At 38.4% G+C, this 15,165-nt stretch overlaps 1 protein-coding gene across 1 annotated transcript in view; it reads left to right on the forward strand.

The window, feature by feature from the left end:
• cntn5 (contactin 5) overlaps positions 1-15,165 on the forward strand; it is a 460,526-nt gene that overhangs the window by 349,048 nt on the left and 96,313 nt on the right. The window contains exons 10-11 of the mRNA XM_079825767.1: positions 3,453-3,589; positions 5,414-5,543. Coding sequence (XP_079681893.1) covers positions 3,453-3,589; positions 5,414-5,543 — 267 coding nt within the window. The remainder of the gene's footprint in view (positions 1-3,452; positions 3,590-5,413; positions 5,544-15,165) is intronic.

Consider the following 15,165-nt stretch of genomic DNA (forward strand, 5'->3'; position numbering starts at 1 on the left):
CATGTCCAAGAGCTGTAACTTAAGGAGCCCATGTCTTTGCCAGAGGTTACCTGCACCTTTTTCTCTCTCCCTTTCTCCCTTTCGCTCAACCTCTGGAAATGGACACAACATCCTCTGTAAATTATACAAATCAGCTAGATACCTCACTGAGAGTGATATTTCAACAGAGAGATGACCTGCTGCCATGTGTAGGCTAACTGATTTGTGCTACAAAGAATATGTATTACAATTAATATTTACTTTCCTCCAATTATATTTGTATCGCTAAGCCAAATAAATTGTGAATAATAAAGAGCATCCTAAAATTAGAGTATTGCAGGTTGCTACGTGGCGGGTGTTCTGGGGGCGTTTAGTATGTTCCAATCCAATCACTAGGCTTTTACTAAACTGCCATTTGATTGCTGATTGCTTGTGTGTTTTGCTGAGGTTTGTTTGTTTTCTTTTGACATTATGCTCTTTGGTTTGTAAGATGTTCTGAGTGTTTTAGCATGTTTTTAGCGTGTTGCTATGCATCTGTTAGGACAGGGGTGTCCAATCCTGCTCCTGGAATGCTACTGTCCGGCAAAGTTTAGCTCCAACCTCAATTAAACACACCTGAACCAGCTAATCAAGGTCGTACTAGGCATAATAGAAACTTCCAGACAGTTGTGTTGAGCTAAACTCCGCAGGGCAGTGACCCTCCAGGATACCCCTGTGCTAGGGTCTTCTGAGTGTTTTTAGCATTTTGCTATTTGTTTTGCAGGGTGTTTTAAAGGGTTAGTTCACCCAAAAATGAAAATGATGTCATTAATTACTCACCCTCATGCCGTTCGACACCCGTAAGACCTCCGTTCATATTCGGAACACAGATTAAGATATTTTAGTTGAAAGCTGATGGCTGAGAAAGGCTTCAGATAGGCCTCCATTGGCATTCAGTAGCTACATTTACACTCCCAAGACGCATAAAAGGCAATTAAAACGTCGTTACAAAGTCCATCTCACCACAGTGACTCTACAATAATTTTACGATGCGACGACAATAGTTTTTGTGCGCAAAAAAAAAAAAAAACTCCTTTATCCAACTTGTTATTGTCTTCCGTGTGTGCCTCCACGACGCATGCGCGAGAAAATGACGCAGATCCGGCGTTCGGACACATGACCCAGAAGCGATTTGTTTACAAGCAGAGGAAGACACGCGTATCTAAGCTGTTGAATTCTACATTGATCGTGCTTTAGGTCTCGGCGTAGTTCTCAAAATCGGGCTAAAGTGTGCATTTCATGGATTCCCGAACGCTGGCGCTACGTCATATTCTCGCGCATGCGTCGTGGAGGCATACACGGAAGACAATAACAAGTTGGATAAAGGTGTTATTTTGATTTTTTTTTGCGCACAAAAACTATTGTCGTCGCATCGTAAAATATTGTAGAGCCACTGTGGTGAGATGGACTTTCTAACGACGTTTTAAGTGCCTTTAATGGGTCTTGGGAGTGTAAATGTACTGAATGCCAATGGAGGCCTATCTGAAGCCTTTCTCAGCCATCAGCTTTCAACTAAAATATCTTCATTTGTGTTCCGAATATGAACGGAGGTCTTACCGACATGAGGGTGAGTAATTAATGACAGAATTTTCATTTTTGGGTGAACCTTTAAGCATGTTGCTATGCAGATCATAATGTGTTCTAAGTGTTTTTAACATGTTGCTATATTGGATTGTACAGTGTTCTGAGTATTTTAGCATATTGCGATGCAGCTGCTAGGGTCTTCTGAGTGTTTTTAGCATGTTTGTTTTGTAGGGTGTTTTAAGCATGTTGCTAGGCAGCTGCTAGGGTGTTCGTCTAATCATTTTATTCCTCCTGAACCAAAACAATGAGTTTTGATGTGTTCACGCCACACTGTAACGGTAATTTCAAGATGGCAACCGGTGATCTTCTACCCGGAGCTCTTCACGTCCTCGGCCTTGGATTTATGCGTTTCTCTGGCAACACTATCAACGGCGAAATAAATCTGCAGCAGTCAGTCTGATTGCGTCAAAAAGTAATAATACATATATATTCAGAAAGCAACTTGATTTGAGGAACAGTTTCATTCATGTACATAGTATAACCCAAAATATTGTAAGATTTTGCTCTAAAAATGATCACTTATAATTAGGGATTTGTTCAATAAATAATGAATATATGTCCATGTTTATGGTTTAATAGTTTTAATGAATATTATTATTCAAACATTTGACTGGTATTTTTGATCCGATGAAAAGCAAAGACTTTCCTGTGCATGCTGGGTACTAAAGGTCCACGGCTTTCAGAACTTTGCTGCTCATCATATCTAATGAAAACACTCCCCACTGTTCCTCTCATACATAATCAATCTGCAAAAGGACAATGCGACACAGGCTACCTACAAACTGCAGCTGTGCTTCATGTTAACAAAGTTTTATATCGTAGGAACAGGAGCTGGAGCAACAGTTGGACGTCAGGACTTTTTTATTAAACATAAAAGTCAATTCACAACTGTAATGTCAATTATTACATTTTAGCAGTATGTAATTATTACAGTTTAGCGTTTTATGTTGTGACTTAGTTATCTGTATTGGTTTCTTGCAGGTAAAGAGACATTTTGTATAGGCAGTGCTTCAGTACAGCGAAAAGCTCAGAAACATTTACCTACTAGGTCACAATTCATTTTCAATGAGAAGGGCGGGTGGAACAGAACACGGACACGATTGACATTGAGAAGTAAAATGCACATCACATTTTATGGTGACTCTGATTTCATCAAGTTCCTGGAACAACATATTTGTTGATTCTGGAACAACATTCCAATTAACCAATCAGATTTACATTTACATTTACATTTATGCATTTGGCAGACGCTTTTATCCAAAGCGACTTACAGTGCATTCTAGGTACACATTTTACATTTTTGTCAGGTCTTGCTTTCCCTGGGAATTGAACCCATGACCTTGGTGTTGCTAGCGCCATGCTCTATTGTTTGAGCTACAGGAAAGCTTTTGATGGGTATTTGAGGGTAGCTTATAGTTTCTGTCAAGTTTAGACTTACAACCAGGGTTAGGTGCTTCTACATCAGTGTTATTCACCTATCATATCCCTCTGATTTTAGGGAAAAGTTATGGGTAGGGTTAGGTTTAGGGTTAGGACTAAATTTTAGGACAGGAATGTTATTCCAGGATCAACAAAATATGCGTCGAAGAAAGGGTGTGCGCCAAGAAAATGCTGCCAACCTAGGTGACTGTCTATATCATCCATGCCAGGAAAAGCCAATCAATATATATTCATTTATTTATTGTGAAATACATTTCTTTCTAAAGTGTAAAAAAGAATAAATAAAACATCAGTGTTGGAAATTTCAGCAGGGCAAGTACAAATCTGAAGGGGAAAAAATCTCATTGTTAAGCACTGATATGTTCCTGATATGCATATGTTCATCATCTTCTTTCGTGTTCCTGGCACAGCTCTGCCGCAGTGGATCAGCGTGATAAATGACACTCAACTGGACAGCGGAGAGCAGCTCCATTGGGAGTGTCGAGCCACAGGAAAGCCCAGGCCTACGTATCGCTGGCTGCGCAACGGAGAACCACTCAGCACACAGGTACACACACACAGAGCTCACTCATATGAAAGAGAAATCTCTGAGATCTGTTTAATTAGGGCCCGAGCAACGAGTCCTTTCATTCTCGGTTTTCAATCCTATCAAGTGTTTACATCTTGATCGGATTAGAAAAGGAATAAACCATCCTTTTCAATCCGATCGAAATTTCATTCGGATCGAGCTCAATCTGAGGTTTTTACATGAAGGCTTTTCATTCCGATTGAGCCGTCAATCCGAATACTAATGGATTATTTGGTTGCATGTAAACGTAGCCAGTGTCACATGACTCTTTAGAAATCATTCTCAAATGCTGATTTGGTGCTCAGGAAACATTTCTGATTATTAATTTGAAAACAGTTGTCCTGCTTTTTTCTTTTTTTGGAAACCGTGATAGACCATAATACCATTCAAAAGTTTGGGGTAATTAAATAAAAAAACATATAATGTTACAAAATATTTATATTTTAGATTTCTGAAAAAATTCTGTTCTTTTGAAATTTCTATTCATCAAGGAATCCTCAAAAAAATTTAGCCTGGATGCCAGCAGAATTTAGCCCCGCCCACAACACAACATTTCCTTTCAGGAAATTCGATATGGACTTGTTACATTGTGCAACTATGCCCGAATATCAGCTGTTCGGACCAATGAAATTGTCAGGGTGGGCTTTATACGATGATGGACAGATGATAAACAGTAACGTAAGCATTCACGTCACCAAAGAGCTCTTGGGTTGAATTAGTTCTAATCTTAAACGGAGTACTTGTTCGTATATGCATTCACCTTTAATATTTCTATCAAAAATGATGATTGTGTTGGTAAGTACTCCGTGTATCCTTAAATTCTTTTTCAAAACACCGGCAAAGATCGTTTACATTCATTTTCTTCTACTTCTACCAGGGTGCGTGCGTTCTGTTGACAACTATGCGTCGCTTCTTTGCTCTGATTGGTTGTAGGTCTATCCAATTGAGGTCTTTCCTGGTTCGGTTGAAACGCGTCATAATCACAGCCCAATGGAGCAGTATCAGACTCATATTCTGACTAGAATTGAGTATGACGACGTCAGGCTACAAAAAATGTATCAGTTTCAACAAAAATATCAGGTAGCAAACACTGTTTTCAACATTGATAAGAATAATTTAACACCAATAATAGCTAATAACAATAGAGCACTAAATCAGCATATCAGATTGATTTCTGAAAGCTCATGTGACACTGAAGACTGGAGGAATGATGCAAAAAAATTCAGCTTGGCATCACAGGAATAAATTACATTTTAAAATATATTAAAACATTTAAAATATAATAATATTTAACAATATTACTGTTTTTGCTTTTTTTATCAAATAAATTCAGCCTCGGTGGGCAGAAGAGACTTTTTTCACAAACATTAAAAAAGCTCAGTTATTTCAAACCTTTGACCGCCAATGTAGGTAAACACTTCAAAAAGGTTTTTTTTTATTTTTTTTTTCAATGCTCCTTGCTCAAAATCACACAACTCAGCTCTTTATCCACTCCACACTGCTCACATACTCCGGTCTGGAACACTCAGACAAGTGAAGAAATACTGTGAAACATCCCATGGTGCTGTTGGACTCTTATAATAGCACTCTTGAAATGCTGCACGATCAGATTTGAGAACCAGAACTAACTGTTGTTTAATGCATTATATCACTAAGTGGTACTATAATGACAAATCACTCGTGACTTATAAAGGTCTCATGCTGGAGTCACTTTGGCAGATGTGTAATAGACATTAAGCGTGCTTTGAGGAGCAGCTTGACAGGTGAGCACGTGGTTCTAAAGTGATTCTCGTCTCCCCACAGAACAGAGTGGAAATGGTGAATGGGGAGCTTATCATTCACAAACTGCAGCAGGCTGATTCTGGAATGTACCAGTGCATCGCCGAGAACAAGTACGGAGCCATCTACTCCAGCGCAGAGCTCAAAATACTGGGTAATTGGTTACTATTTCTAGCATCTCACTATTTCAGCTTAAAACAGAAACTGTGTACTTGTGCACTAGTCTATGTCACTTTTAATATAAATAGTGTGATTCCAAAAAGAAAAAGTGTACTCAAACTGACAAAATGTGAGGAATGTTGGATATATCATGCTCTTAACTGTCGCTGCTCCCGCAACGCATTCATTATGTAGCAAAGGGGGAGGGACATCAAACTCCCATGTCCAATGACAAAATAACCATATAAAATTCATACAAAGACGGATGACTGCAAAGTGCACATATGTGCATAGTATTTAGTATGTACTGTAATTTGGGACACAACTAGAGTATTCAGTGGGAAATAACATGCAGTAGAGCTGGCTTGTTTTTATCTTTGAGGATTACATTGAATAAAAAATGGGCAATATGATTATTATCATTATTACTATTTCCCCACCCACAAGGCCTTGGTTACATCACCAGAAAATTGTTGTTGTTGCAGACTAAGACATTTTTGCTTATTTGATTCAGGAATGCAAATTTGTCACCTTTCTGGGCATATTGCTGATTTGATTTCAAAATGTGTCATTTGTGATTATGATTCAAAGTCATAACACTTTTAAATTACTAGGGGAAGTGTACATTTTGACAGAATTTTTATTTTGGGTGAACTATCCCTTTAAGGTTTCCCTGAGTTTTTACGCTTCAAGTTTAAAGGGATAGTTCGCTTAAAGATTAAAATGTTATACCTATTATTACCATTATATTAAATCCGGTTATGTTTGGTGTTCTCTCATGCACTGAATATGTCAAAACTGTCAGTAAACTGTGTTCAGCCTTATATGTTTGAACCAGAGTTGGACTATGATGGAGAGACTCAAGAAGAAGTGACAACATGCAACACTATAGACACAGATCTGTGTTCAAACACCATATAAAAGTGCATTTTTGCATAATAGGTTCCCTTTAAACAAAGACGTGAACTGACAGGGGACAACTGAAACTCAGGACTATATATACATGGCAACTAACAAGGGTTAATCAAGAACTAAACAGAAAGGAAACACAAGAAACAGAAACGCAAGAACTAAACATAACACACATTCAAGATATTAACTCTTTCTTCGCCAAACACGTAATTCTCCGTTATTTGTGATAAAACGCTTCCCCGCCACACACAGAATGTTCCGGTTTTACGTGTTTTCACTCTTATATATGCATGGGGCGCTATTACGCATCTTCTGAATGAGTACAGATCTCCTGATCAAAACACAGGTGAAGAAGTCGCAAAATAAAAACAAGCGATCGTATATAAGTAGATGCATATGTAAAATAACGTTATCATCAACATAAAAGGAACACGCCAACTTTTTGGGACTTTGGCTTATTAACTGTATTCCCCAGAGTTAGATAAGTCCATACATACCATTCTCATCTCCGTGCGTGCCATAACTCTGTCTGACGCACCCACCGCTAGTCTAGCTTAGCACAAAGACTGGAGTTAAACGGCTCCAGCTAGCCTACTGCTCAATAAGTGACAAAATAACGCCAACATTTCCCTATTTACATGTTGTGATGTGTGTAGTCACAGCGTGTAAAAATAACAAGGTTACATGAGACACAGCCATCTTATAAACGTGTACATACTGGGGACTATATTCTCAGACGGCGCAGCACTGCTCTACTTCTGGGGAGTGATTTGCTCGCAGCACCTGAGAAGCAGCGTTGTTACTTCCGTCAACAAAACCAGCATGATTAGGTAGTTGTTTTTGCACAATGAACCCACAGACAAAAATTAAACCTGCCCATCCCCCTCCAATTCATTAGCAAGGTAAATGCTACAGTCCAGAGAATTTCCTCTAGCGCCACTCCTTTGTTACTGTGACAGAGCGCATTCGTGACAACAGAATACTAACATTACAGGGGATACATGGAGCACGGGAAAACTGCAATACAGTAGTGACCACCCTATTCATGTAACAGTGTCACAAACGTTACGTTAGATCTAGCTAATGGTAATGTTACAGTAGGCTAGTCATCTAAAAGCATAACGGAACACTTACCGCAGTCGCTGGTGATCCCGTCTGTACTATCGCTGGGATGGTCGTATCCTTCAGCACACATTTCATGGTCCGTGTGGCAAATTCCATTTTTTCAAAATAGTCGTCTTCTGTGAAATGTTCAGAGCAAACGCGATGGTGCTTGATGATGGCTACAGGTGTGTTTGGATCTATATCCAGAGCAAGTAGCCATCGATTCATCAGGACAGCGTTTTGGATTGGAATTCTATGAAATATCATTGTATTACCTTTTCTCCCCTGTTTATTGTCGCAGTTCTTTACTATACAGCGAACACCCATGATTGTAAACTATCTAGTAATTGCTGACTCTATTACTCCAACTCTGAGCGAACTCTCTCCTCTTCACCGCAGGGCTTTCAGGTGCTGCGAGCAAATCACTCCGCACTCCGCAGAAGTAGAGCAGTGCTGCGCCTTCTGAGAATATAGTCCCCAGTGTGTATACGTTTATAATATGGCTGTGTCTCATGTAACCTTGTTATTTGTACACGCTGTGACTATACACATCACAACATGTAAATAGGAAAATGTTGCCGTTTTTTGTCACCGAGCAGTAGGCTAGCTGGAGCCATATACTTCCAGTCTTTGTGCTAAGCTAGACTAGCGGTGGGTGCATCAGACAGAGTTATGGCACGCACAGAGTTGAGAATGGTATGTATGGACTTATCTAACTTTGGGGAATACAGTTAATAAGCCAAAGTCCCAAAAAGTTGGTGTATTCCTTTAAACATCATATAAATCAAAACTATCTAATGTTACTGAATGAAATGTCGACCCAGGACGAGATATAGGACTGTGCAAGCATTAGCGGTGTTGATTGACTCGATCTACTCCATCTGTGTTTGATCATCGTTCTGAATCTGATCTGAATTTAGTCAAAATGTAGATTGGACAAAAACGTAATTTTCTCAGCTTTTTGTTCTGCTTTTTTTGTTGCTTTTTTATGAAACGTACCCATATTTAAGTGTTGATAAAAAAGGAATGCATGAAGCTAGAATAAAAGGGGGAGGTTAAAGCAGATGGGCTGCTCTTTCTTTTGATATATTGCATGTTCAGATATTCATACAACAAAATATTCTATGGGCCATTACACTTTTGTGAAAATGATCGAAAACCCTGGCGGTGGCTGGCAACTTTTTTTTTAAACGCTGGTGGGGAAAGAGTTAAGGCTGTTACCATTATACTAACAGACATTTTTACATATTTTTACTTGTTATTTATCATGAAAAGTGGCACACACACATGGTGAAGGCAGTTAAAAGTAGATGCAGGAAAAAGTAATAGCTGTATTGAAGAGAATTTAGTCTGGGTCAACAATGTTGAAAAGGCCATTTAACCCCATAGGTAAAGCTTGTCTTTCTCTTTCTCTCTGTGAGCGTTGACCAGGCCAGCCTTTGACAGGCGGCTTTCAATCACACACAATGAATAATCCAATGAAGTCATTGCAGAATGACAATGTAGACAAAACAGGGCCAAGAAGCAATCAATTGCTACTTTCTTTGAACTGAAAAAGTCTGTTTCGGGGCTTGAAAAGTCTGATGGCAGCCCATTTGAGGAAGAAAGAAACTGGTTATATTGAGTTAGGTGTCCACAAGGATCGGCTAAACTGAAGACTACACAGACAAAGTCACAAACAGCCCTGCATTACGGCAGAAGAAGGCAGGCAAGATGAAAAAGGAGAAAAAGAATGGGGTTGAGGAGAAAAAAGTCATGTTGGATCTATTTTAGCTTGTTTGTCAGACTCGGTGTAATCAGAACAAGAAATGTTAGAGTCGTAAATGTTTCTCGGTGTCTGGATGCCCAGGACGAAACAAAGGAGAGATGCAGACTGGGATTGCGTGTTTACTGGAGACACCCTCATTTTCTCCCTGTCAGCTTTGATTGTCCCACACATTCCAAGATGCGTGTGGTCATCTTTTCGTCACTTTCCTGAGGGTCATTTTCATTTACATTCCTCATTATGCGCTTTTGTTTGTCAACGGAGCTCTCATCATTCTAAGACAAGACGAACAAAAACAAATGACTCTTTCTTTTGACAGCATTCATGTTCAATTCATTGCTCATGCCTAATGACTCCATTTAGGAGAAAAAGTAAAATATTTTAATGATCAATTCATATTTCAATCCCAATGACGCAGAGAAGGAGAAATATTATATATATTATACACAGATGTTGTGTTTTCATGATTTATGGGGACGTCCATATATAATGTTTTTTTATACTGTACAATCTGTATCTTCTATCGCCCTACACCTAAACCTACCCATCACAGAAAATTTCTCATTTCTCATTCTCATTTTTACATTTTCAAAAAACATTATTTAGTATGATTTATAAGCTGTTTTCCTCATGGGGACCAAAAATGTCCCCACGAGGTCGAGGATTTTGGATATTGCCATCTTTGTGGGAATTTTTTTTCCCCATAACTTAGGGTTGAACTGAGCCACATACACACACGTTGTGTTTTCATGTGTTATGGGGACTTTGCAAAGACATAATTATTTGTATCCTGTACAACTAACCCTTTACACTAACCCTAAACCTAAACCTGCCCATCACAGAAAACTTTCAGAATTTTTATATAAAAAAAAGCTGTTTTCCTCATGGGGACCAAAAATGTCCCCACAAGGACAAGAATTTTCGATTTTGCCATCTTTGAGGAGACATTTTGTCCCCATCCCTTACGAAAGGAAAATATATTTACCAATATATTACTTGAAATATATTATAATATATTGTTAATATATTGATGGTACATATATACAATATATGTAATATATTGCAGTATATTGCAAAATATACAAATGATTGCCGCTTTCAATATATTGCAATATATTGGAAAATATAAATATTAAATCCCATATATTGGTATATATCGCCTAATGTATTACATGATATTTTCCAATATACTGCAATATATTTTTGTTTCGTAAGGGATAATGTAAGGTTTACCAGGACAAACACACACATAATATAATGTTAAACACAGAAGAAGAAAAAAAACATGGGTGGCTGTAACCATGTCTTGAACATTGGGGGAGACCAATTGTTTTTTTTGTTTTTATAAAGCATAAAGAAACAGAACAGTGAATGAAATTCTAGGTCCAATTCTAGTTGGGAAATAATCCTTTTGGGCTATTTGCAAATAATATTTGCATTAATTTGCGTTAAATATATTACTCCCGAGATTCTTCACATTAGTGAATAAATGCATTGATCCGCTGTTCATATTTGAATTCACTAAACCGCGTCAAAGGTTCCAGGTTCTAATCTGCCCTCATATAGTAGGGTGACCATATTTTGATTACCGAAAACCAGGACACTCGGCCCAGCAATGAGATACTCAAATGATACTATATGTTTACTCGAAGATTCCTTATTCATTTCAATACATTTAAAGTGTGCCCCCTCTGTATGGATTGAAAATTGTTATATTAGGGCCAGGGCAGGACTTGAAAACAGGACTGGGATAACTGGGATAACAAGACGTTTGGTCACCCTATCATATATATATATATATATATATATATAATTTTTTTTTTTTTTTTTTTTTTTTCATTAAAATCAAAGATGTTCATCAATGATTGTATATTAAGAGCAGTGACACGTTTGTGTGCATTTTGTTTTGTGATTTCACCTGAAAGAATAGTCTCTCTCTGCAATGGCATTAAAGGATAAATTGACGCGCTTGTCTGTGTGAAGACTGCGCATGAGCCAAAAGAGAACGTAAACCCCGCCTTTGATTTGATTGGCCATCTCAATCATTTTGACACTGACAAGCGCTGTTAGACCTGAGGCAGACCAGACTAAAAATGTAACTTTTAAACCTTTTTGTCATCCTAACATACAGAGCGCTGCATAATGAAGTGCATCAGAGCAGTGCAAGATTTTCAAATATTAAGGGGACAATTTGGCCATTTCTAATTATATCAGGGCTGTAACCACCATAGACATTGAGGGGACAAGTCCTCCCCAATGTCTATGGTGGTTACGGCCCATTAAATATATATATTGTCAAAGACGTCTCTGGTGTCACTGCCACGTGGGCACAATTGGTAAAAGAATATGAACAATATTAAATGCTAGACTCATAGCATGCAATTTTCACAGACACTGTGACTCACTGAATATTCCCCCTCACTGGTCTATTTCCCTCCAGCCGCAACATGCTTGTTTAGTTCTCTGGAGTGACAGTCAGAAGGAAAGCTTTTTTTGGGGGGGATGTATTTGTGACAAATCCCCCAGTTACTCAGCGCCTATGGGGAGAGCTGTCGTCCATGACTTAGTCTATTCTCTGTTATAAATGTGAGCACATATTGCAGTGACATATTACACGGCTAACAGCGGCTTTCATTCAGATGAGCCATAGCTGCAGGCTGACTCGGATGCATGTATGCCATTGCCATGCTGTTCGTACCCTCGAGGCCAGTGGAGTGGGCGACCCAGAGTGAACTGGCAGTGGGTCGTCAAGTACGAAAGACCTCTTAGTATTTACTATGAGAGACGCATGTCAAAACTCCCACTTAGAATCCTACACTAAGACTCCCTTAAATGTTGTATGTCACACACAGAGTAGGCCCACACATATATGTTACCGCAAAGACGTGCACATCCCCCACTCCAAGCTTCAGAAAGTCATTCATTGGTCCTGACTCTCTCAGAATGTTCCGAGGGAGGTGGATTGTGGGGCCCTTTGGCAATTCCAGAGATTAAAATGTCATCTTTTCTAATGTCACCCGTAAAAAACATGGTGCAACCTTTGACTAAACACTCCTGACGAGGCCTGTCAGCATGTAGCTACAGGCCCCAGAAGGCTCCAGCAGCTCTGCAGACATCATCACTTTTAGCCCATATGTGTTTAGCTCTGCTCACTAGAATACCATCACACAATGTCCTCCCCAGCCACTGGAGTACATGTCCTTGAAAAGCTCAGACCTCTAATGCAGTCTCTTCAAACGTGAATATCAGTACACAGGATTGACTGCCTTTAAAATTGGGCATGGAATATTGTGCTGCAGATATGGTGTTTTTGTAGGCCAAAACCCCGAAATGAGTTAGCGTTGTACCACTTTCGGTTCTGTTGTCCTGAAGTCAATAGTTTTTTTGAATTGGGTTTTATTTAAATGCCTTAAATAAGGTCTGTTTTAACACAAGCACAATATATTTTCATAAAATACTTCAGCAAGACCCCCTTGTGATAAAAAAAAAAAAAAAATTGAGTTGTCTTGAAAAATGTGGCTGTTAACAAGTGGCTAAATGGGACTACAGAGGTTGTTGGGGACCTATTATGCTGTTTTGCATTTTCAACTTTCTTTAGTGTGTAATGTTGCTGTTTAAGCATGAAAAAATCCACTCCAAAGGGAGATATTCTCTATATCAGTAAGCCTGAAGGGGAGTGTACACGTCACAATATTCATCATTTAAATAAGTCCCGCCCAAGGCAAAAAAAAGGAAAAGGGAAAAAAAGCGCTGAGGCCTGGTTGAGTAGTGTGTTGTTGTAATGTTTAAGAGACTCTAAACCCTGAAACTCTTTTTTCAGCCTTCCTAAGGCAGACAAACTTAGGAAACAGTGGTTACAATTTATTTTTAAAAGCACAATATGTAAGTTTTCAAAACAATAACAAAGGCGAAGCTTTATAATGTTATGAAGGAGAGTGAAATGATGGGAGATGTCGTTTTCACCATCCAGAGATGTATGGAATTCACGAATCATGTTCACGGAGGTAATTAATTAGTTTGTGTTTTACATGTACATTTGATCAGGCAATTTTATTTCTTCGTAATGAATTAGCTTAAAGGAACGTTATTGATATTTGGTGGTAACGATTTGCTGGGTTAATGCTGCGCAGTTTTACGTGTTTAAAACAATCGAAAAGTACATTTCAAAGAAAACAAAGTATTTTCAAGTAATGGCTAATTTATTTTGTGCAACACATACTGCATTTAATTTCACCGCCATAGACTTGGTCACCAGACTTGATAAAAAGTCTTACTGAAGTACAAACAAAGTGCAATATAACTGTACGTCTAATTTCATCAGCATAACCCACTCAGAATTATGTACGATTACGAACACTTGATACTTATAACATAATATATATTTGCTTAAATGTCTTTTAAAACACATGCAAGAGCGGAGTCTCTGTCAATTCCAAGTTTGCCGCGAAGCATCCATCTCAAAAATGCTGCACCAACATTGATCCCTGTTTTATTTTATCCATTTGTCCCAAAGCATGCTTGGCTCTGTTGATCTGCGATTAGGTTTTTTTGGATTTTCTGTACTCGCCAATGAATAATTGTGAACCATGTAATGCTAGATGCTGTATAACCACCACTTCCGTATTAGTCCATTTGTGTTGCCATGGTTTCTACAAGCGAGGATAGTGCGGATATTACGTCATTGATAGGCAACAATGACAAGGGGTGTGGGCCATTATTTAAAAATTATTTATAAATCCTTCGTAACTTTTGGGATCATGTAAGTACACAACTGCATGACATAAATCCCACTGTGCAAGTGGTTTTTGGATATTTTATGAGAAAAACCATACATATTGTGCCTTTAATGAACAGTACAAAACTAAAATGTATCTGTGTGCTGCACACACGACACACCTGAAACGTATAAGAGAATTACAAAATAAAAACGTACCACTGTGAAACGTCATGAAAGTCGCACTTACAAATGTGGTTGTGTTCAATCTGCTTGTTCTTCTATATTTCTACATTACATCTGACTTGGGCTTGACTTGATAAGGCAAAACTGACGTAATGGTGAGGAGCTGAAACTCACTGTTATGGTAAGGGCTGTGTCATTTCCCAAACACGCTTGAAGCAGTTGACCAATTACAGCACAGTGATCAGGCCGCCCAATCAGAGCACAGAAGGAGGGACTTCATAGACTGGAAATAAACAGAGTGTTACAGAGAGACTGGGGAAAGAGGAGCTGCAACAATGTAAAATATGTGAAAAATAATGTGTTTTTTGAACATTCAAGCATGAAAACCTATTCTTGTAGAGCCCAAAAACAAAATCAAGACAAAAGGGCATAATATGGCCTTTTAAAATGTCATCACGAGCAGGTAAACTCATCTACTCAATAGTCCGCTTTTGCAGTCTCATTGTGTTTAAAAATTGCACTGTTGCAAACTCAAACTTATATGAAAAATGCTTTTTAAATAAAGACTGAAAGAGTTGTGAGATGCTTAATGTTGGTGATGCTAAAGTCATGCGACTGTGGTGTTGTTAGCTTTTTACTTCTGACAATTGTATTTAGTCATCATAAAAGTTGTTTTCATTAGTGAAGATCATGATGAACAAATCATAAACTTTTGTTCGTCACAAGCTTATTTTCTGCAATAATCCAAAAGCCAATGGGAACATCGTAATGGTTTTTATCGAGGGAATAAGGTTGATGTTAACTTCCAGGTTGGCCTATAAAAATGCAGAATCACTGCAGTCAGTACTCTATAAAGACATCATGTAACACTCGTAAAGTGACATATAAGTCAAAATGAAGCTGCTTATTAAGAAGGAAATTATTATTTCCCTGCCC

This window comes from Gobio gobio (genome assembly GCF_949357685.1).
Source record: "Gobio gobio genome assembly, chromosome: 9".
In the NCBI taxonomy this organism is placed as follows: Eukaryota; Metazoa; Chordata; class Actinopteri; order Cypriniformes; family Gobionidae; genus Gobio; species Gobio gobio.